This window comes from Poecilia formosa, unplaced genomic scaffold, assembly GCF_000485575.1.
Source record: "Poecilia formosa unplaced genomic scaffold, Poecilia_formosa-5.1.2 Scaffold77, whole genome shotgun sequence".
NCBI lineage: Eukaryota > Metazoa > Chordata > Actinopteri > Cyprinodontiformes > Poeciliidae > Poecilia > Poecilia formosa.
In genome coordinates, this window is record NW_006800016.1 from 2,243,439 (window position 1) to 2,265,793 (window position 22,355).

Genomic DNA, 22,355 nt, shown 5'->3' on the forward strand with positions numbered 1-22,355 from the left:
AGAAGAGTTCCTATACACTCAGCACTACTTAATATAATTCTCAGTGTCCTCTGGACAGTTGTGTCAAACTAATTTTCATGTTAGTCCATATGAAGATCATGAATGTGCTCAAAGGATCAGTTCACTAATCTTCCTTTTGATTTTAAAATACTTTAAAGATGGTTTCTAATCCGTTGTGAAGAGACTTAAAGAGGGTTTTTGCAGACTATAGAAGAATCTTTAATGCGTCTTTGATAGTTTTTTTAAAAATATATATTTTGAAGAGCCATATACGAAGAGCCGTTTTTTTTATTTGTGGTCGAATGAAATGAGCAAAAAGTGCATTTTGGTTCTTCTTGTCTTATTTAAAATAATTAAAACACCAGCAAGTAAAACTTGCTACATTGTCCCTTTTATTGATAGTATCACACTGTCCAGATGAAGTTGAGTCCTTATCACACATCTAAGTATTTTTAAGAAAAAGTAGCAGGTTTTAGTACCGGCTACAAAAACATCGCTCCCCACAGCCACAGTAAAAGATGGCTGCAGAGTTAACTTTTACCAAAAATATTAACTAACAGGGCTCTTTTTATATATCTTTGTAGGTGTTATTATTATTATTATTATTATTATTATTATTATTATTATTATTATTATTATTATTATTATTATCACAAAGAATCTCATTAAAAGTACATTTCTACATGTGAGGCTTGTATATCTGATGCTTTTTATGTTATTTTTCTTAAATATTTGGAGATCATTCCATAAGAAATATGTCAAACAGCTACATTCAAGACAGTGCGATTTTCTGACAACACAAACAAATGGGATAGTTTCAGACAGGAAGTGATGTCCATGTGGTGTAGGAAGTAAAACACGGTAAAGCAGCAGCTCGACACGGTTGTTATGGGTTTGCAAGCCGCCTCGACGCTCTTTTTTTTTTTTACTTCATGACATTTTTAAGATGGACGTAAGATAATAAACAGAAAACTTTATCCTACACATTCAATATATTGTTTATTCAAGACCCCTAACGTAACTTGCATTCCGTGATCTAAACATTACCTGGCTTTTTCCATCATGTTTGTTTCGTCGCTGAAACTCGTCTCCACTTGTTATTTATGAAATGAGTGATAGCTCCGGGATAGGACTCATCTGCTGGTTACAGTTTCCACCAGTTAAACGAGTTCAAACTGCTCGACTGGTTTCACCTACCATACTTACGTGGCTTCAAGAATTCACTCCCACTTCAAAGTCAACTCTGGAAATCTGAGCCCTGGGTGGATTGTTTTTTTTTTGGTTTTTTTTTTCCCCCATAGTTCACTTCCTCCTTTAATACTGAATCATTACAGACTGAGTGCTTACTGTGTCAACAAGCGCGGTATGTCCCCGAGCAAGGAGTCGAAAAAGGGGGAGTAGTACGCAGTAAAAGTTTTGCAAGTTTTAATTCGGGTCATTATGAGTGACTTGAATGTAAATGGGGCTCTGACTCGCAGAAGAGGGGCGACTCTGCGAGCTGCGACGGTGCGGGCGGCGAACGGGGATTCTGCAACGGGGACGGCGAGCTTAGTGGACGGCGACGTCAGCCTCCACGATGGACAGAGGACACGGGAGAGTTTCCTGGAGCTGGCCGCTGCAAAGAGCGAGAAAAAGAAACGCAGGGTTGAAGTCGGTGACCGACTGAGGTAAGAGAGAGACCACCTTAGAAAGAGCTGGACGTTTTTAGGCGTTTGTTTTCAACTCTTGAGCACGGGGGATGCAAAAGGTTCTTCTGCAGAGATACGTTTGCTTCGTAAATGTTGGAAGTAACCTCAAATGCTATGGTTGTCCAGCAGAAGTGAGAATAAGTGGGCCTGGGTCGTCTGATCGACTTAAACACGCCCTGTTAGCTCTCTCTTGACATGCACTTATCATTCATTCAATGATACTTTGTCGTAAAGCTCCTATAAGGTTTATTTTTTCATAAGAAACGAATAAAAATCCACATAAATCGCATAACAACCTGCCTGTCTACAGCTACTTTGTTTCTCTCATAGCTCATTAAACGTGAACTAATTCCGTCACACCAGACCACGTGACACAACACAACGTGACTAAATCCTTACCTTTATGCTACTTTATAATTTGCTAAATGGTGAATTGATGAAATCTCCTTTGTTAATTTTATTTAACTACCACTCCCTTAAAGAATGGGACAGAAGTTGTCTTTGTATTGTGTCATACATTGTGCAACATTAATGTGTTTTGTGAGTGACCAGTCTTGTTTGGCACCTGCTGTTGTAAGATAATCAGAATGTGGTAAAACTAAAGTCAGGAATCCCTTGTCCAAAATTGAATTAGGCCATATTTTATTTAGAAATATGACCATATAAATCTTGCACTTTCTAGAGGTATAAACCAGAGGTCCTCAAATCCGGGCCTGTTGGGTTGGAGTCCTGCAACCTGTAGATGTGTCTCTGCTTCAACACCGAGTCAAATAAGGAGATCATTATTAGGACTATGGAGAACTTGACTTCATACTGAGAATGCAATTCAGCCAATTGATTCTGGTGTGTTGCACAAAAACTGCAGGACACATGCATGGATTTGAAGGCCCCTGGTCTNGCACTTTATAGAGGTATAAACCAGAGGTCCTCAAATCCAGGCCTGTTAGGTTGGAGTCCTGCAACCTGTAGATGTGTCTCTGCTTCAACACCGAGCCAAATAAGGAGATCATTATTAGCACTATGGAGAACTTGACTACATACTGAGAAGGTAATTCAGCCGATTGATTCTGGTGTGTTGCACAAAAACTGCAGGACACATGCATGGATTTGAAGGCCCCTGGTCTAGACTTTGATTAGGCCATTCTAACCCATGGATAAGCGTGGTCGTTGTCCTGCTGGACTGGGGACAGTCTCAAGTCCTTTAGAGCCTCTAACATGTTGAGTTTTAGGCTTGTCTTGTAGTCTGAACAATTTTTCTTCTCCACACTGAATAAATACATCCCCACAACATGATTTTGCCCACACCATGTTTCTCTGTGGGGTTATAGTGTTCTGGGTAAAGTGCAGGTGCAATGTTTTCTGTGTCAACCACTCGGGTTGTGGCAATCTGGATGTTCGATTTCTCTAATTCTCCATTCTTATAAGGACCCATTTAGTAAATGAGGAAATCACTGAAAAGTTAATCTAGTTCAGTAACTCAATTCACTAAGTATATAAGTTATAATACTCAGATTGATGTGTGTACAGCTAATAAAAACACATTACGGATTAGAATATTACATCTGACCAATAAAAAAAGAAGAAATGACGTGTTAATGAAAAACAAGTAATGCCTGCTTGAAACCTATTTGAATATATATCTTAATGTATTAAACATGACTATTTTTTTCAGTTTCTGTACTTTTGAAAGAGGTTCATAGAATGATTGTCTTATTTCATTGTCTGATTTTATTTTATTTTTTTAGAGAAACTTTTAAATGCAGCATTTGGTGACAAGTGATTAGCACACAAAACAGTTTTTCAATATTTTTGTGCTTCCTTTGTGTTATTATTTTCCTATTTATTTTTTTATGCAAATGTTTGTAAATTGCTGATATATTTTATGCAGCGATTAATGCTGACTTTTGAAATACTCAATCTGTAAAATATGTTTTTTTTTAAATAAGATAATGGAACACAAACTAACTAACTGCACGTTTTTCATTATGTTATTTATTAGAATCAGGTTTGTACCAAAAGACTTGTGCAGCGCAGTATTTTAAATTATTACATGTTGCCTGTGGTTCTCGTTGGGTTCATTATCCTGCCTGCACATCTGAGTATGCAGGGTAATGAGACACAAACGTCTCTTCTTCTCTTTAGTAATCAAACTTTGAAACACATTTTAATTTAGCTCTAGAGTCAGATGGATTTAAATTGCTCTTCTGCTCATCGTCTTATTTGTTTGGTTGCTGTAGCTGTCACAAGGCACAGGAGTCTCTTTTGAGTTCTGCCAGCGGTTATAGGAACTACAGAGGAGTAATCAACTGGTGTGTGGTGATGCTGGTAAGTTTTATTTGTCTTCCCTCAAGTACTTTGACACATACAACATTTAATATGTTCCATGCGTACTTCTGCCACTTTTTACTGCTTGTGAAATTATTGTGTGAGCTCTCGCGTCCATTTTAGGTGCCAACGTTTTCTAAATTCATAACCAATGAGTTTTCAGCTGGTGTTAAAAATAATATTTTACACAATAGACGGTCAGCTGTCGTCTCGGATCTCAAAACGATCAGCTTCACTTTGCTGAAGAAGCTGAACTTGTATTTCTACACAATCAGTTGTTAATTGTTTCCTCTTTGGTCAGATGGTGTAACAGTTGTTTCCATTAACATTTAAATTATAGCTGAGTCTGTTTTTTTTTTGTAAAATCTGCTTTAATGTTAGCTTTTAATAGGACTACATAGATGAGATGAAATTATTACAATAGGTAACATCAACAACATAAAAATGTACTTTACAATATTTGAAACTGGACTCGATTATAATATTGAATAGAGAAAATATGCATTACAAAAATGATATTAAAGCAGCAAATTTATTTTCTGCCCTTATTATTGACTGCCAGATCAATAAATAATACAGATAAATTTGTGTTCCTTTCAGTTAATTGAATATATTAAAGCTAGGATCTCTAACCGTTTTCATCTATTGTCATTTTGATTTAATACAAAATCAGAAAAAGGTTCGGGGCATATTCTAATAAGGATAATCTAATGCTGAATGTATGTGTGCTGCCTCTGTCAAAGAACTTGCTGCACAGTTTTGCTCTTCCTTATGAGTCGTAGTGCTAAGAAAAACAAATGATATTGAATTAGCCACGTTGGAATGAGTAAGTCAGCTTCAGGGATGAAAAGCCTCACAGGTTTTTCTTTGTATTTGTAATCTGTATTACTGCGAAACAATTTGAAACTGACAATGTTTTGTTTTTTTTCCCTGATGTTCTGTTTTGCTACAGGTCCTGAGTAATGCTCGTCTCTTTTTAGAAAACATTTTAAAGTGAGTATGTTTAAAAAAAAAAACAAAACTTTAAAATAACTTTTAAAGTTGTTTAAAAGTTATTTAAACAACTTTTTTGCTGCATTTATATCCGATAGAATGAGGATTTTTATGTGACTATAGTCTCATAAATTTGACGTGAACAAACTACTTGTTATATAATTGTTTTTATGTATCTATAAATAGTGTTGTTGCTCTTTAAACAAGATGCTTTTCATCCTGGAAATAATACATTATAATAAATATGCTATTTATTATAATAATTAAAACATTTGAGAGTCAGCTTTGGGCCGTGGAACTTTACCTGTTAACTCATTAACAAAACTCACTGGAGCTCTGAATTCACTGTTGCTATCAGAAGTGGAATCATTTGGTGTTTATAAAGTCAGTGCTTCAAACACAGGAATTATTTAAAGTACTTAATTATTTAAAGCTCTCAATTTTAGTCATTTAAATATTGTGTGTTCTTCACAGCAATGGAGACGTTTTTATTTCAAACATGTCTTTGCATATTCTTCCAGGTATGGTATTCTTGTCGACCCCATTCAAGTCATTTCCTTGTTTCTGAATGACCCCTACAGCTGGCCTGCAGCGTGCTTGTTGATTGGTAGGTAAAAGAAAAAAAAAATCTATATTATTGTTTACCAAACAACTTCAAAAAGTAATGCATTTTCTCATGTAATCTTTTTGTTCATTTAACATTTTTGAAAGATCATGTTTAAAAAAAACAACAACAAAAAAAAACAAAGGATAGTTTCTGGCAGGTTCACGAAATATGCAAATGACATTTTCTAAGTATGTCGCTGTTTGAAAACTAAATTAAGATTTATGTATCTGTGTGGGGACACAAGCTGCAGATGCTGGTTTTGGATTTCAAAATTTTGTATGCGAGTCTTATGTCACCAGGCTTGAAAGGGGAGTAGTTTGTTGAACGTTTGACATTATGAAGGTGAAAAATCTTCTGAGGGATTTCCTACAGAAAGATTTGATGCGTTTCATATTTGTAACGACTTGTAGTCGTAGACGGAACCTCTGAAGTCTCTGAAGGATTTGGTTAAACTCTTTCAGATCACCATGGCTGAGAAAATTTTCATCACACAGGTGTGTTGATTAAGTGGATGATGAATGCATGAGTTAACCTCAACAGCAATAGGTGAAGTATGATTCTTCACCAAACAAAAGTAGAGAAAGACTTCTGCTAGAGGAACACAGAAAAGTTGTTTTTTTTTTTTTTTTAGTGCAAAATTACATGTCTGAGCCTTTGTTGACTATGGTAATTAGAGACAAAGAGAGTTGATGATTCAATCATCCAGGAGTAAAAGGAGGAATTTAACACTAGATTAAGTCTTTCTCTTTCACTGCAGTTTATTAATGAGTTTTACTGGCCAGTAGTTCTTGCATGTTATTAAATAAAACAAAATCTTTAGTTTAATACTGCTGGTTACAGTACTCATGTCTTTTATTTATGTAGGCCACTGTCATATTTATTACCCAACTAGACATAAACAGCTTTGTACTTAAGAAAAAAACAAACAAAAAACCAGCAGCTTTCCAGATTGAGGTATGAAGAGCCGTAGTTATGGTTGGGGGAGGCACCTAATAAGATGACTATTATTCCTTAATGCAGTCAGGCGATGTTGAATTCCTAAGCATGGGAACTTTGCTGCATACCTTCCCTCCTCTCTGTCTTATAAGTGTTAGAGCCACTGGCATTACAAAAATCTATGAAAATATCTATCTTTCTTTAATAATGACTTTTTATTCTCGCTGTCTTTTAAATCTGTGTCGCCAGTGACGTAGTTTCAGCCACCTTATAAACTGAGTTTTGAAGGAGGTGATTGCCAGCGAATGAAAAGCAAACATGCACAGCTTGTAGTGTTACCCAAGACACAGGAGGCACATAAGCTTTTAAGATGAAGCAAAGCAGACTGAAAAAGAAAAGAAAAAACACGATTATAGCAAATCTAACTAATGTAGCTAAGGGAGTAAGAAGGACATTTAAGAGTCCTTTGCAGGTTTGTTGTATTGATTGCTAACGTATATAAATGGAAAATTATTATGTCAAACTTCCAAGACAAATTAGTAGTCATTTACGATTACTCAGTGGTCCAACCACTGACTAAACCACGGTTGCAAAAGATAATCAAACAAATTTAGACGTTACATGTAGCATGCATTATGTTTTGGGACCACAACGAGATCATTTAAAACTCTTTTATTTACAGTTGGGGAAAAAAACATATTGTATCTAACGTATTATTATTTTTTAATTCCCCTCTTCCTCAAGTAGTGCAGTGAGTTCAGCCTCACGTAGAACTTGCCTTGTTTGCAGCAGCACACAGGTGCATGCTGTGCACTGCTGCAGTTCCTTCCATATTTATCCTTATGTTACATTGCAGTGAAGGTCTGCAGCAGTGCAGCTCGCAGTGTCTCTAGTGGGACAATCACCTGCCCTATATACCAACACTGGTACTCTCCTGCAGAGAAGTGGGGGGAGGGATCTGGGTGGTGAGCAACAGAGACAGGAGCGGAGAGGTAAGAAGTGGAGTAGGGGAAGTGTTTAATGGAAGATTAAATTAAGTGAGCGAAGATGTATGGAGGGCTGGGAAAAGGGAGAGGAGATGGAAAAAGAGGAGGTGAAATTCTGCATCAAGACAGGGAAAGAGCTTGAAGAGAAGGGAAAAATAGATGGAGTTGAGGCAAATGACTGCAGAGACGGCAGGTAAAGAGACAGGTGAGAATTGGAGTTTCTTAACAGTGGCACGGACAGGAGCAGGGCTCATTCCCCCACAGGGACACCGAGAGTCACTGCAGAAGCTTACACACACATTTTAACTCTCAAATGATGGTGCCTGCCAGCAAAATGGATAAAGTTTGCAAGGCCAGCCTTAGAAAGTTTTACATGTCAGGAAGTGGTTTGTTAGGGGTGGATCAGCTTTTTTCATTGCTCTGCAAATGTGTTGCTCTGCCACATCCAACAGGTTCTACATGTAGGAGCTGGACAAGTTATTACAGTTACAGACTTAAATATTTCACTTCACTTTTAGGTATCTAACTGTAATTTGTGTTGTGTGTTTTTTTTTTTTTGGCAAAAAATTATATAGCAGTATTTTTATATGGCTTCAAACAAAATCCTGTTACAAGCTTTATTTGTGTTATTTTATTACATTGTCATTGAACACAATGTTAAAAAAAATGTGTTGTAATAATCCTGTTTTATGTAACCTCATATTATTTATTTAAATGTACTTTAATCTACAGTTCTACAAATCTACATTTCTCAACACTGGCGTATTAGAATAATTCTTTATTGGCAATATTTAATCAGTTCAATCAGTTTTCAGAGAAAGATTTAAGTCTAACATAAAGTGAGGCATTTACTAACGACAAACTGGTATAACTTCTTTCATAACAAAAGTAACTACTGATATGTTTTCTAACGTACTTTGATATTTAATTTCAAGTTCAGTCGTTCTTTATTTCTCCTTCACTCGGTTTAATATTCTTCCTGTAGGCTCCTGTTTGGTTTTAAAGGCATCAAATGCAAAGCTTTCAAACGCATATATAGAAACACCACAGTACATCATATGCAAAGTGTGCCATAAAAGGTAACAAAGGTCCCAAAGATAAACTAGAATAGAGTTTCCAGCATTAACATTTATATCATTAAGTTTAAACCAAATTAATAGATGTATAAAATTTTCATCACAAGCTCTCTCAGCAGCTTGCTCTGTATTTTGGCCATTCTTTCAACCAGAACCAGTGTAACTGAGACAGCCACGGCTTGTCTGTAGGCATCATTGCTGTCAACAGAATTTCTGTGGAACTGAAATCAGGACTTTGTGTAGGCCACTCATAAACTTTGAGCGATGTTCTTAAACGCTTTTGGTTTGTGTGCTTATGGTTAATGTCTGTTTGGAAGACAAAATGTTCAACTTCTTGGCTCCTGTGTTGAGGTGTAATATCTATATTTTGACATATTGTAATTTCTACCTCTGTACTTCAGAATGTAAAGATGGCTGCTGTGAATACGTCTGCTTTCTCTAATCTACGGTGCATTTCTTCAGTGACCCCTCAAGGATTCGACATGTTGTTTGAGTGACTTCTTTTTTTCAGCTCCAGATGGCACTACAAAAATATGTTATCATTCCATGACTGGGCCTGCTACAATCAGCTGTCATTTGTATAATGGCAGCTACTCGGGATTGTTCTTAACATGATTGGATAATTGTCGTTACTGATTGGATCCACCTGTATATTGGGCACTTCTCAGGAAGTCATTTGTTTGCTTTCTTCTTTTATAGATGTGATCTGTGCACTATGTGCATATTTTGCTTGGAACAAGCACATTTTAGGTTTTATTAAAAAGTAACAAAAGCTTTTAGGCTTTATATTAATGATGACGCTACAGATTGGTCTGTTTAATTATAATGGTGTAGAAATTAACTGAGAGAGATAAATCACTAATTGCAAATACTTGCGTGAAAATTAATCATGCACCAAAACAATTATGGCTGCTTTTTGCATTGGTTTGCAAAAAAAAAAAAAAAAAAAAAAAAGTAGCTTATTTCTTTTTGCTAATGTGCAAATCCGAGTGTCTTTGCTCTCTGGGTTTTAAGCATAAAGGTGTAAATAATAAAGAAGTGGGTCCTCCGACACTTATTTTAATTTGTGTGTCTGTTAGAAAACTGCATGATGAATCCTTGATGCACAGGGACGTAAGCAGCCATCCATCGCCCCCTGCTGGTTAAAATTATAGACTTTGTCCCTACCAACAGTGTCTTCTTTGTAAATTTGGGTTAGTTCTTCAGGATTTGAGTTTGTCTTTTAAAAAAAATAGTTAGTACAACACAATGAAGAAGCAGTTCTAGACATGATAAAAAAAAACTTCTGTTTATCTTAAACCAATATACTAAGTGGGTCTTAACTGCGTTGTTTTCTCAATGTGTTTCAGTGTCTAATGTGTTCATTCTTGTGGCTCTCTACACTGAAAGGCAGCTGTCGAAGGTGAGCAGAGAAACTCCATACGCTTCTGAACATTACAGTTTTATTTGAATTGAAATATGGAAGTCAGAGCTTTTCTGTTCTGCAGAAAAGATATTGTTAAGACAAGCTGGCTGACCAGCTGATCTCCCGAGTTGCATCTGCACATGTTAAATGGCCATTTGTAGACACAAATCATTTTTCACCGTCTTCATTCAGTTCACCTCTTGGTTGAGTTGGGCTCTGTCTGTTTGGTGTTATTGTGTATATGTTCAGTTTTTCTCTCACTCAATACTAAGTAGGCCAGCTTTTTCTATAAATGTTATCAGTTCAGATGTTTAAAATATTAATGTTTACCTCCCAATATCAAGGCAGTGACAAAATGTTAAAAGTTTAAAGCTGTTTTTTTTTTGTTTTTTTTTTTTTTTTTTTTTTTTTAATGTAGCAGTGCTTAGAAATTTGGCAATAAATGCTTTTGAGATTTGATGTAAATGTGCTTACATTTCTCTTTTCCTTGTCTAACCAGGGTTCATTGAGTGAATTTGCTGGATTTCTGGTCCACTGCATTAATTTATCAATCCTGCTAACATTTCCTGCTGCTGTGGTGCTGTGGGTTCCCTCTATGACGTCAGGTAAATGTTTCTCACTATTGTCTAACAAAGACAAATGATCTTAAACAAAACCAAACGGTTATCCAGTTGTTTAGATAGGTAAACAAAATTATATTCTAACACCACAGAGAACCGCTTAACATTGATGGCTTGTTAAAAGGTATTTCCCAGAACAAGTCATAATTGAAGTCGGTCAGCGGCAGTAATGAACCAGTTGGTCATACCTGGATTGTTTCCAGTTGGCTGTAAAGGCAAGAGCAGGTCAAGAGGAGATGGAGGAAAGGAAATGAAATGAAAAGAGAACAGATGAGAAGAGAAGATGAGAGTTGCCAAAGGGGGCGTGGCTTGTAGCGTAAGGTCATCCAAGGGTCTCTTTATTATGTCTTAATCAGGCAGCTTGACAGCAACAATGGCTGTTTTCCATAAAAACCATGCAATATACCAATGGGTAGGATTGTTCTGTATAACAGGACAGTGGACAGCGTGTTTTTCTTTCTTTTTTTTCTTTTTAACATATCTGTGATAACTCTGGAGTTGCCTAAAAGGAATTTGGACACCTTTTTTACACCTCCAAACATGATGCTGCCATGCTTCAGTGTAGCGATGGTGTTGCAAGCGTACACTGTTTCCTCTAAATGTACCAAAAATATTGCCAAAGATTTATCTTTTAAGGACAATGGCCCACAGAACATTAGGGGTGCTCTAATTGCAGTTTTCTGGCTGATGTCCGATTACCAATCTTTAAAAAGCCTGACCTGACAATTCCCAAATATAGCAAGAAAGTCACTGAGTTTGTAACGGTGGGTTGACTATTGCTAACTTCAAACGTGCAGCCGTGACCTGGTGGATGGGTCCGTCAGTCAAACCTCTCTCACAGCAGAGCAAAGAAGGACAGTGGTTGATTTTTAGACCTTTGCCGAGGTTGATGAAATCAGTGGAAAAGATCAACTTCACATGCAAATATCTGTCGATCTCCCAAAATTAAAGTCTTTGTCCCAGTGGGCGTTTGAGAACTGTAATGTGGCGTCTTGTTTTACCTGGATATTGCAATATATTTTATATGTGCTTGCAGAGTACAACTGTGAAAGTATTCTACTAAAGGTAAAATTGTGAAACTTGAAAAGACACATATTTCACACAGATTTACACAGTTGGATTTTTCTTCATCCCAAATGTGAGACCAATTAGACACGAACTGGCGTATGCAGTTCTGTTAGTGTTGCATTAGTGCAAAGTTTAGTTTTCTGGACACTTGTGACTTTACCTGAGTCAACAAACATACTTGAAACTAAGTCTCCTTGTAAAAGCCATTTATATTTAGTCCCCCGGTAAATCATTGGTTTAAGGCTCTGTTCGCTGCCACTTTGGGTGGCATTCTCTTCTGTTTTTCCTCTCATCTGTTCTCTCCCTGGGAGGTGAAGGAGCGAGGGAGTCGCTCCATCTGTCTGTAAGCTCTCCCATCTCTGCTGCTGCTGTGCACACAGGAAGGGCAGTGGCAGAGGGCAGGTGTGTGTGCAGATATTTGTATGTGTGTTCAGTATATGCTGTGTTTTAGTGTCACATTTTGGGTGAGTTTAACGCCATTATCTTCGGGTTCAATTTGATCCCATTTATTTTGTCTGTAAGTGAATGCTTGACTTTTTTTTGCCCCATATCGAAGGACTTTTTTGTAATTTATTGGGAGAACTTGATAAACATAATGATCTGTTTTCAATGTCTTGATGAATTTATTAAGAGTGTGTGACTTGTAATTGTTTAAAACAAGTCTTTCAACTAAATGCTACTCACATAAGATGTTAAAAAAGGCACTTTTTGTTGTTGTTTTTTTACATGTAATGATGAAGTAGGTTTGATTTTTGTTCTTATTAACATCAAGAAACGGGTCTGGACTTGTACATATTATTTGAGGCTTTGCTCTGAAAAGGAAAAATAGAATTGGAAACCTCTCCGGCGATTTCTCTTGATTTGAGTGGGTGACTGAGAGACAAACTACTGGCTCCTCTGGGATGTTTTCCCGGTCGAGCTTTGCCCCCGCTGTGTGTTCATGATCACAATCTACAGTTGCTGATTTGGACACGGTCTCACTGTTTAGAGGCCACGCTGAGCCGGAGAGGCAGATGGTTAATGGATAAGATCTGCTGTGGTTTGATGCCAGGTGTAGTGCAGACCTCCTCTTCGCACTGTTGGCACAACAGAGGCGATTTTATTTGTGTTTTTGTTTTTTTGTTTCTTTTTTTCCTGGTGGCATATGAGCATCTGTTTGTTCTGTGACCAGCTCTGTCTCATTTCACAAAACGTATGGTGGCTATCGATGAAGCGCAAGCATAAAAACTACTCAGCTTGTTTGCGTGCTCTAAAATAACTGCAGATGTCTGTTTATCTACTTTGAAATCGGTTTTGCTTTAGTACACTTAAATTACAATCATAATAAACATGTTTTCTGTCTCCTTTATTTTTTTTATTCTACCTTCATTCTCAAATATTTTTTCCAGCTTTTGCTGATTTTTTTAATTTTTTTATTATTATTATTATTTTTTTTTTTGCCTGTGTCCTCCTGACTCCCTTTATCATTTTCTTACCAAACCATGATTAAGCATATGTTCACGCTGCAACTTTTCCAGGAGGGTTTCTTTGGTGTCTGACACCATTTCTCTTCACTTCCTGTCAGTTGGTGGTGCGATTGCACTCGGCTTTTACACAATCCTCTTCCTGAAGCTGTATTCGTATGAGGATGTGAACCGGTGGTGCAGGGAGCAGAGCACCGCCAAGGCCAAGAAACTGTCCAGGTCACTGTCTTGTAAGTCATCCATATACATGCATGCTGTGCATCTTTTGGAGTCCTCAAAAGTTAGGCATATAATATTATATCGATCACATATGTTATATTTCAGCCTCTTCTCAAATGTATTTTTGCATTGTGGCTCACAATGTTGCAGTGACATCTACTGGTAAATTGTCTAACCAAAATTACAGTCATATTCGTTTTAGTTACTCAGTTTACCACATTATATTGATTAATTACACAGACCCTGATGTTTTTAAAACATTTATTGGTATTATGAGGATTTTTGCAATTAGAACAAATGAAAACATGACATTTGTTATTAGAATATATATATTCTAATGATAGGTATTGAACATAAAGATTATGTTCAATGCCTGCTTGAAGATTATTTTCAAAAGTTGCTTCTAATCTGACAAACTTCTTCAAAATGCATATTCTAATTTTTGAATATGAAGTATAAAAAAAAAAAATCTTGAAAATACTGGATTATATGTACAAAATATAATCATAACATCAACATTATAATGCAAAGAGCCATTTTTTCCTTCCATAAATAATTTTTGCATAAAGCCACAATTTACACTTGACTCATATTATAAATCTATAGATGGTATTTTCATAGCATTTCATAGCATTGCATGGTTTGCTATTTCTATATTTATTTAAAAAACTAATTTTACACCTAAAGGGCATAAATGGATAGTAATCATCTTTTGACATTAGCAGACCATTGTTCAAGTTCCCCATAAAAAATGCATAAAAACCTACAGAAGAATATTTAAAACCCTTTTTTCTCATCGTCTCTTAGTGAACCTGTTACTCATTTCTATTTCCTTTTTGTTCTCAACCATCATAAACCACATGGGCTCTTGAGCTGCAGATTGCAGACCCCTGACCTGAACTCTGTCTGATTGTCTGATGCAGGTCCTTCATCGCAGCAATTTAAAGGAGGTGAACAGAAAGTGTGTTACCCTGGCAACCTTACAATCAAAGGTAATGAAATGCATCGCGCTGCAAACTATTTCAGTAACGTTTGTGTGGAATGCTTCTCTTTGTCACGTTTTCTGACCTCTCTACCAAATTTGCAGATATGTACTACTTTGTCCTTGCTCCGACTTTGTGTTACGAGCTCAACTTCCCTCGATCTCCTAAGATTCGCATTCAGTTCCTGCTAAGGAGGCTGTTTGAGATGGTGAGGAAATATTTTGCTACATGTTGAGCATCTGTCCAGTATGTTAGACAAACGTACAGTTCGTCAATCCACAATTTTTAATGATGAATTCAGGTTAGATATTCAATACTATCAGTAAATATTAAAAATAAATTATTTACTACTTGGAGTTTTTTCTGTCCCTGGTTGTAGACTTTAGGAATCCTATAAAGCTAATGTTTGTCCAAAGACCCAAGTGTAGGGCTCCTGCTCGGATGTAAAATGTGTGGAAACATAAAGTGTTTACTTTTATGTTATGTTTTGGAAAAATAAGATAAATTATGGTAAAATATTTGTGTTCCCAGAGTTTTTTTTCCCACCTTTTAATTGTTTTGGTTTCTTTCCTGTATTATTATTCTCTGTTCCTTATAGATCACGTATATATTTCAGTTTTTCTTTTCTTTTTAAAATAATCTTTTTTTCACAAATTGTCACTCACTAAACTTTTTCTCCTTTCAGCTGTTTTTCATCCAGCTTTTAGTTTTTCTCACCCAACAGGTACAGTCTGATATGTCTTGCTGTTTTTTTTTTTTTTACTCAGAATTAAATTACAATCAAAAACTTCACTTTTACAACTGTAATCTCATGTACTAGGATCTGATTGGATTTACATGCTATATATTATTTTTAATTAATCAAAACTCTGTTAAATGTCAAATATTTCATATTTTCAATGTACCAGAGATCTGAAAAATTAATTGAAACTTTTTCTTTGTGTCAGTGGATGGTCCCCATCATTCAAAGCTCAATGAAGCCTCTTGAAGTAAGAAAACTAAATTGTTGATTTTAACTCTCACTTTTGCTCACACTGCAAATTTTTAAGTGTGCTTTGAATCTCCACCAGGACATGGATCTGTCCCTGATGACTGAGAGACTTTTACGATTAGCTGTAAGTAAAGTCATTTCAGAAATAAATTAAGGTGGTAAAATGTTGGCCTTTGTTCTCTCCACATCTGTGGATCTCAAATATTTGCGAGATTCACAGCGCTCCATAAATTTTAGCATGTATATTATTATTTTTATGTTTGCTTATGTGAGCATTTACTTTGTCTTTCAGGTCCCTAATCACTTGTTATGGCTGATGTTTTTCTACTGGTTCTTCCACTCAACTATGAATTTCACAGCCGAGCTGCTGCGCTTCGGAGACAGACAGTTTTACAATGACTGGTGGTAGGTTTTATTTGTGTCTGTATATTGTTACTGAATTTTATTGATGCATGCAAGCTGTGTGTCATGGATCGGGAGGATTTGTCCTGCTCTGACTCGCTGCCGGTGCTGCAATCTGCCCATATATGTTACTGGGAAAGAATTAGCTATTTAAAAATTAAGAGATTAATATCAGTTGATGTTGAAGATGGATTAAATTATTTTCATCCTGTAGCCCTGTCACAATAATCAATAAATAAACTAATTACATGATAAATTAAAACAAACTCAATAATTTCTATTTGCATGATTTATCACTTATCTCTCTTTTTCTCTTTTTCTTCCAAAAACTGGATGATAAAAGTCTTCAGTTTGGCGTTTTGGTTTCAACTAGCCCCTTTATTGAAGGACAATTTGGTGTACAAGGACTTCAAAATTCATTTTTATTTTGTCGTTTTGTTGATTTATTTGGGGTATTTAAAATGTCTTCCAGTTCCAGTATTAAATGTTCATTAGAATTTAAAGATCATTGATCTTCTAGAATGTGTTTCCGCATTGTTATTTAGCCATCAGCATTATCTTGATCTCAAAATGATCTCAAAACAACAATATTATTGTTTATCGCAGTAACTTCTGGAAGAATTTATCATCCAGCAAAATTTGTTATTGTGACAGGTCTATTCATGGTTTGCTTTTACGAGGGCAAGACTTTGAGTTTTTACTTTTACATTTAATCTTAGCACATAAAAATAATTCTTGTCCATGTGTCTCACTGAGATTATAGTAAAAATGTGTTTTTATTAATAAACTGTGGTTACACAGTAATATTTCAGGAGATGCACCATTCAGTTTTGTGACTGTACCTAATCTTTAGTGTAGAAAAGCCTAAATCTGGTGATACTAGTTTTAGTATTTTAGTCTTTTCCCCTCTGTTACAGTGTTCAGACTGAATATAGTTGTAGTTACATAACCCAGTGAGGCCTCTCTCTGGCGCATTAGCTGATTGGATAAAAGATTAGAACATTTTATTTCTGAAGAGCTTTTAGTCTGTTTGATCAGTTCTGTTAAAATCTATTTAATCTTTCACTTCATCACAGGTATAGATTTTATTTTATTGCTCATGTTTGATTCACCAGGACAGGACTAAAACCTGTTTTAGGAGATGTCAATGCTTAATTTTTCCCTTCAGGAATTCTGAGTCGGTGACTTATTTCTGGCAGAACTGGAACATTCCTGTACACAAGTGGTGTCTCCGGTAAATCACCTGCACACCCAAACATGTTCTTAACAATATACATTTCATCCTTGCATAGACCCAACAATGAATTAAGGAGAAATGCATTTTTTTGTTCTAATGTTAAATGCAGTTTATCAAATAATTGAAGGTATTTTCTTTTATGACTGTTTCGCTTTGTAAAAGGGGGATGAGTGTGTTAAAATTCAAACTTTTCACATGTATTTATTTTCGGTTAATAGCAACAGACTAAAAATAAACTGTTCATCTCTGTAGTCATTTCTACAAGCCTCTGCTGAGAAAAGGATTCAGTAAAATGTTCAGCCAGTCAGCTGTCTTCTTCCTGTCAGCGTTCTTCCATGAGGTAAGACAATCGGTCTACATGCCTCCTTCTACTTATGCAGATTATCATGTAGTACACACAAATACAGCTGCAGCATAGATGTGGTGCACATGTTCCACCGATGTTATTTTTTTTTGTTTCCTCCCTCGGTTTTTGCTTTAGTACCTGGTCAGTGTCCCCCTCAGGATGTTCAGACTCTGGGCTTTCACAGGCATGATGGCACAGGTGAGAAACCAGATATAATTTACAATACAACTGTAGCCTAGAGTGATCGAACCAAATATACATACATTTTTGTAGAACTTCCAGACTGTTTATGTGTTTCATTTCGAAACAAGCACTTATTTTTAAAGTGTTCTTAATCCAGTGGCAGTACTGTATTAATTTATTTAGTTATGCATTGCATCACAGTAAAGCAAAGTTAATTATAATCATTTTGACTGATGCAGGAGCTTCAGTATAATTCACTCAAAGTAGAAGCATAATTTCCTTTATTCACCAGGTGGCACAATTTGTTCTATTTTTTTCCATCTTCCTCACTTTCTTTTACATCATGAAATAACAACAACACTCATTTATCAAGTGATAGCAGGAATAGAATACTTGATGTTTGTAGATGACTTTGTGTCACACTATTAAATAAATATAAATGTTAGCAGCCTATTTTATATGCTTTTAAAAATTTGGTACATTGTTTTAAGTCTTATTTTCACTTATAATTGCAACAAATAAACAAATTTGTTGTGATAAATTTATCCTATTGATTTATATAATAATTATTCATTGAGTTTGAGATTTTATTATACTTGAAGATCAAAATAAAAGTATTTCTGATTGATGGAATAATAACACAGCACTTTACAGCAGATGTTGGACTTCAGTTGCAGTCTATTTCTGTTTTTGGCTTAAAACGTCAGGCGAATGGTCATATATTTAAGTTTTACTAGTTTACTTTTGCTTTTTTTTTTTTTTTTACAATACCAGAAACTATAGTGCTCCATTTAAAAACAAATAATAGTTTCAAGTAGTGACTTGAAAGGAAAGGAGAATTTATTGTCAAAGACGTAATTAGGAAAAGCAGAAATGATGCAGTGATTTACATGAAGATGAAAAAGTCGAGTTAATCTGCTCTGACCTGTGTGTGAGATCTAGTTTATTGTTTATTGAATAACATCTTTCCCAACCTGACTAGATCCAAATGCCTTGACAGAACCAAGGTTTAGTAATTTGATCATTGGGTTCTGATTCAATGGAACTTAACTTTACAATGCAGACTACCAAAGGGGGGGAAAAATAAAATAAAACTTTAAATGTTGGTCAGTAAAACAAAATGACTACTTATTCTTTTAAACTCCTCAGCTTCCATTAGCATGGCTTGTTGGCCGCTTCCTGCGAGGTAACTACGGCAACGCTGCAGTGTGGATCTCCATCATCATTGGCCAGCCATTTGCTGTTTTGATGTACGTCCACGACTACTACGTGATGAACTACGGCGATGGAGTAGAATAATACGCACACACAAACCAGTGGAGCTCAGACCTTGTTTTTTTTCCTGATCTCCTCCCTCTGACTCTCCTGGATGAACAAAGACATAAACGGTACTAAATACACAGCCAGTAACTGATGTCTCAGTCTACATGTCAAGATAATCTCAGAAGATTTTTTTTTTTTTTTTATGATTATGTCATGTTTACGTAAAACGTCTTGTAAACTTAACAGATGACAAAATATTTAATAATATATTAATCATGAAGTACCACTCTAACTATAGCAGAGCCATAGAAAAACTGCTAACTGCAGCTTTATACTCAGGTGATCGGTACTTTAGTGTCTTGTTAGAACGTATGATTGTGAGTAGGGGCTGGAACCTCTAGTGAATGCAGAACTTATATTTCAGTGCAAGAAGATAGCATTTTGTTTACTTCTTTATGATGTTAATTCGATTTTCTGACTTTGTGAACAGATTGTATAATTACTGAGGAAAATGTATTTCCATCTATCCATCTATTGTGAGGAGGAATGATTGTATGGGGGAGGATTCTGTTGTCTTTTTGTTTTAGGGTTTTTTTTCACCAGTTGCTGTAAAGTCAACATTACTGTAAGAACTGTTGACTGTGATATTTTTTTTTATTATTATTACCTAAAGTGCCATCTGAAAACATGTGTAGTTTATTAAAAATCATGATGCATTAATCTTTGTGGGCGATTGCCAAGTGTCATATTTTTAAACAATGTCATATGAAATAAATCTGTAAAGAAACTGGAGAGAACATTGTATTTTTATCCATCTAGTGGTTATGTAATGTAATTTGTAAGGAACAGATTTGACCATTTGTATAGTTACTGCACTGTAAACATATATCTCATAACTTTTTTTCAAAAAAATGGAAAGGTTAAAGCACATACGAAAGTGAAGGTGTGGAATGTCATAAAAGTACCACACAGTTTTTTAAACAGGAAAATACTTCCTGATGTTTTTTTTGTTTTTTTTAGAGACATGAAAGACCTGTTAGTGCAGAGCTCTACTTCATGGGCCAAATAATTAGGTAATCACCAGGACTCTAGAGCTTGATTGCATGCCATGAAAGCAGTTTGAGCATTTTGTTAAACTGCATTGGAGCTGGGATTCATCAAAAAGTTGCTTTTTATTAAAAGCTGCAAAAAGGATTCAGCCTCTGTAGATGTTCACCACCCACCCAGCCAGAGCTGCAATAGTGGTTTAAATCAAAGTATATTAATTATTACTGAACGCATCACTGAATGTTCTAGCCAAAGTGCAGACCCAAATCCAATTGAGGATCTGTTGAAAGAGTTTCAAATGGCTGTTCTGTTACATTTCCCTCCCAGTCAGACTGAGCTTTAAATATTTAGCAAAAAAATATGGTCAGAAACTGGTAAGAGTATTAGATTACTCTTAGAGACTTAAAATTGTAATTCTCTGCAAGGAAAGGTTTTTGTACATTTCATTGGCTTGGATATTTAAATAAAAAATACACGCAGCACATTCAGTTTAAAAAACTAAATGTAAAATTGAATTATTTACTTTAAAATTCTACTCTATGTTTCTAATGAAGTGCATTGTTGTTGCAAAGTGACAAAATGTGAAATGTTATTTATGGTGGGATAATGTTTATAGCTACTGAGCGAGTCAAATAAAGGAAAACCTCACTGGCTTTAGACGAAACAGCTGCCAGTTCACAGGTTTGATATAAGTAAGACATTCTCTGTGATTTGGCAGCTTGCGGGTTTAAATATAAACAGTGACAAACAATTTCATCTCCCTGCGTTGGAGGGCCACAAAATCGGGTCACATTCTGCTGCTGGTTTAGTCATTCAGAGGGGTGAGGACAGAGCTGCAAACCTGCACTTTGTCAGGTTGACAGAGAATTAAACAGCAACTCTGTGAGAAACCGCAAAGTGTCATCAGACATTCGTGTGCTTTATGAAATGTTAAACAGTCGTTAATAAGGATCAGTTCACCGATGTGAAAGACATGACTTTGGAAGATGCACCATGCTCAGACTGGTTTCTTGTTAAAAATCATGAATGCTGATATGGTGGATATAAATGAAAAAAAAATCTCATCTCCACTGGGAAAGTGGTGTGATGTGATGGTTTGTTTTCTGCATTTTTTGTGATTTTTAAGAGAGTGAATGTTACCTGAACAAGTAATCGGTTCATCAGTCTTCTTACTGCCAAAATAGCTGAGGAAAAAAGCCAGGGTAGCCGTTCTTCTCTCTTTTTCTCGCCACTCATTCTAGTAAAAAGCACAAGCATCTGAGGTAAATGTTCATCTTCAAATATCTGTATTAAGAAATTTAAGCAGGCATGTTTCCCTATCTTTGTTCTGTGTCTGTTCCTGTCTTTCTTTTTGTCCCCATCTCGGGTAACAGGTTGATCCATGGATCTTCTTCAGACATCTGTTATTCCGGATCTTTCCCAGAAACGCTGACAGGTTATGAGTAATGATGATCCTCTTGCCAGGAAACCAGGAGACACAAATCCGTCTCATTTCTCAGGATGGATGGGTCATTGGTTCAGGGAGTATTTATGGTGGCAATGTAAAAGTTTTACATTATGTATATAACCCCACATAAACGTGAAACATCTTGCAAATTAGTTGTTTCACTTGCATTTCAGATTTAAATACCTTAAAATTATTTTTATTCTAAAATCAATCCAACATTAAATTCTTTACTAAGTTTTTTTTTTTTTTTTTTACATTATAGCAAACTGTCTCTGTATTCTTATTAGGAAGCTGTCGCTTCAGCTGAGCCAGAACGTCTTTTGACAAACTTGCAAACAAGCAGGCGAGAGACAAAAAAAAAATTGTTTAAAACTGCATGTTAAGGTCTAATTTTAAACATTTATGGAAAACATTGCATTGAATGTTAATCTTTTTATTGCAGTTGTCAGCTATAGTCGCAACAGACTAAAAATAAAATTAGTAAAAGGCTTTAAAATACATTTGACCTTTACTGCAGTTGAATAATATCAGAAAAAGGTCACCGCTGTTCACAGCGAGCCGTCATTAAAGTCCTCATCATTGTGTGTAGTGGGGTGATAAACGCTGGTCCTCATCCAACCTCGTTGCCACAGTTCCAGGTTTAAAGTTTTAATTATTACTCTGACTGTAGGCATGGACACATTCACAAAAGTTGGCAGTTTCTTATGAAAGCACATTTCTTTCTAGCTTGGCATACACTGTGTGTTTTCTTAGTTATACAGGACTTGCCAAGTGGAAGCTCTTACATTTTTCATAAAAATACTTGAATCATAAAAGAAATGCCAGGGACTCCAATAAGTGTGGATTCTGCCTACACTGCACTTTTTGCTCTATCCAGTAAGACTTTTGTAGTTTTATTAGTGTCCGCTTTTACTACTTCAACAAAAGATCAACTTACCAGAGATCGCAATAAACACACGAGAGCGTTATATAATTTTAGCCCTGCTCTCTACAGAAGTACTTCTGCAAAACTGCACGAATTGTTGCTCTGTTATTTATTTGTTGTTTTTGACTCAAAGTACAAGTGTCTT

The 22,355-nt window shown here is 35.8% G+C and overlaps 1 protein-coding gene across 1 annotated transcript; it reads left to right on the forward strand.

Annotated features, from left to right (window-relative positions):
• The first annotated feature begins 850 nt into the window (after positions 1-850).
• Positions 851-19,581, forward strand: dgat1b (diacylglycerol O-acyltransferase 1b). Its single transcript, XM_007556235.2, has 17 exons — positions 851-1,667; positions 3,926-4,013; positions 4,966-5,006; positions 5,528-5,613; positions 9,961-10,013; positions 10,516-10,621; positions 13,269-13,397; positions 14,310-14,378; positions 14,474-14,577; positions 15,055-15,093; positions 15,317-15,358; positions 15,440-15,484; positions 15,653-15,765; positions 16,931-16,996; positions 17,252-17,339; positions 17,481-17,543; positions 18,678-19,581. Exons 1-17 carry the CDS (start codon positions 1,441-1,443, stop codon positions 18,825-18,827), a joined length of 1,509 nt encoding a protein of 502 aa, XP_007556297.1. The 5' UTR covers positions 851-1,440; the 3' UTR covers positions 18,828-19,581.
• Positions 19,582-22,355: the final 2,774 nt, after the last annotated feature.

Coding starts and splice junctions, on each gene's coding strand:
- dgat1b (XM_007556235.2), top strand. CDS start 1,441: ATGAGTGACTTGAATGTAAATGGGGCTCTGACTCGCAGAAGAGGGGCG. Junction 4,014..4,965: donor ACTGGTGTGTGGTGATGCTG/GTAAGTTTTATT, acceptor GTTTTGCTACAG/GTCCTGAGTAATGCTCGTCT. Junction 16,997..17,251: donor GTACACAAGTGGTGTCTCCG/GTAAATCACCTG, acceptor TCATCTCTGTAG/TCATTTCTACAAGCCTCTGC.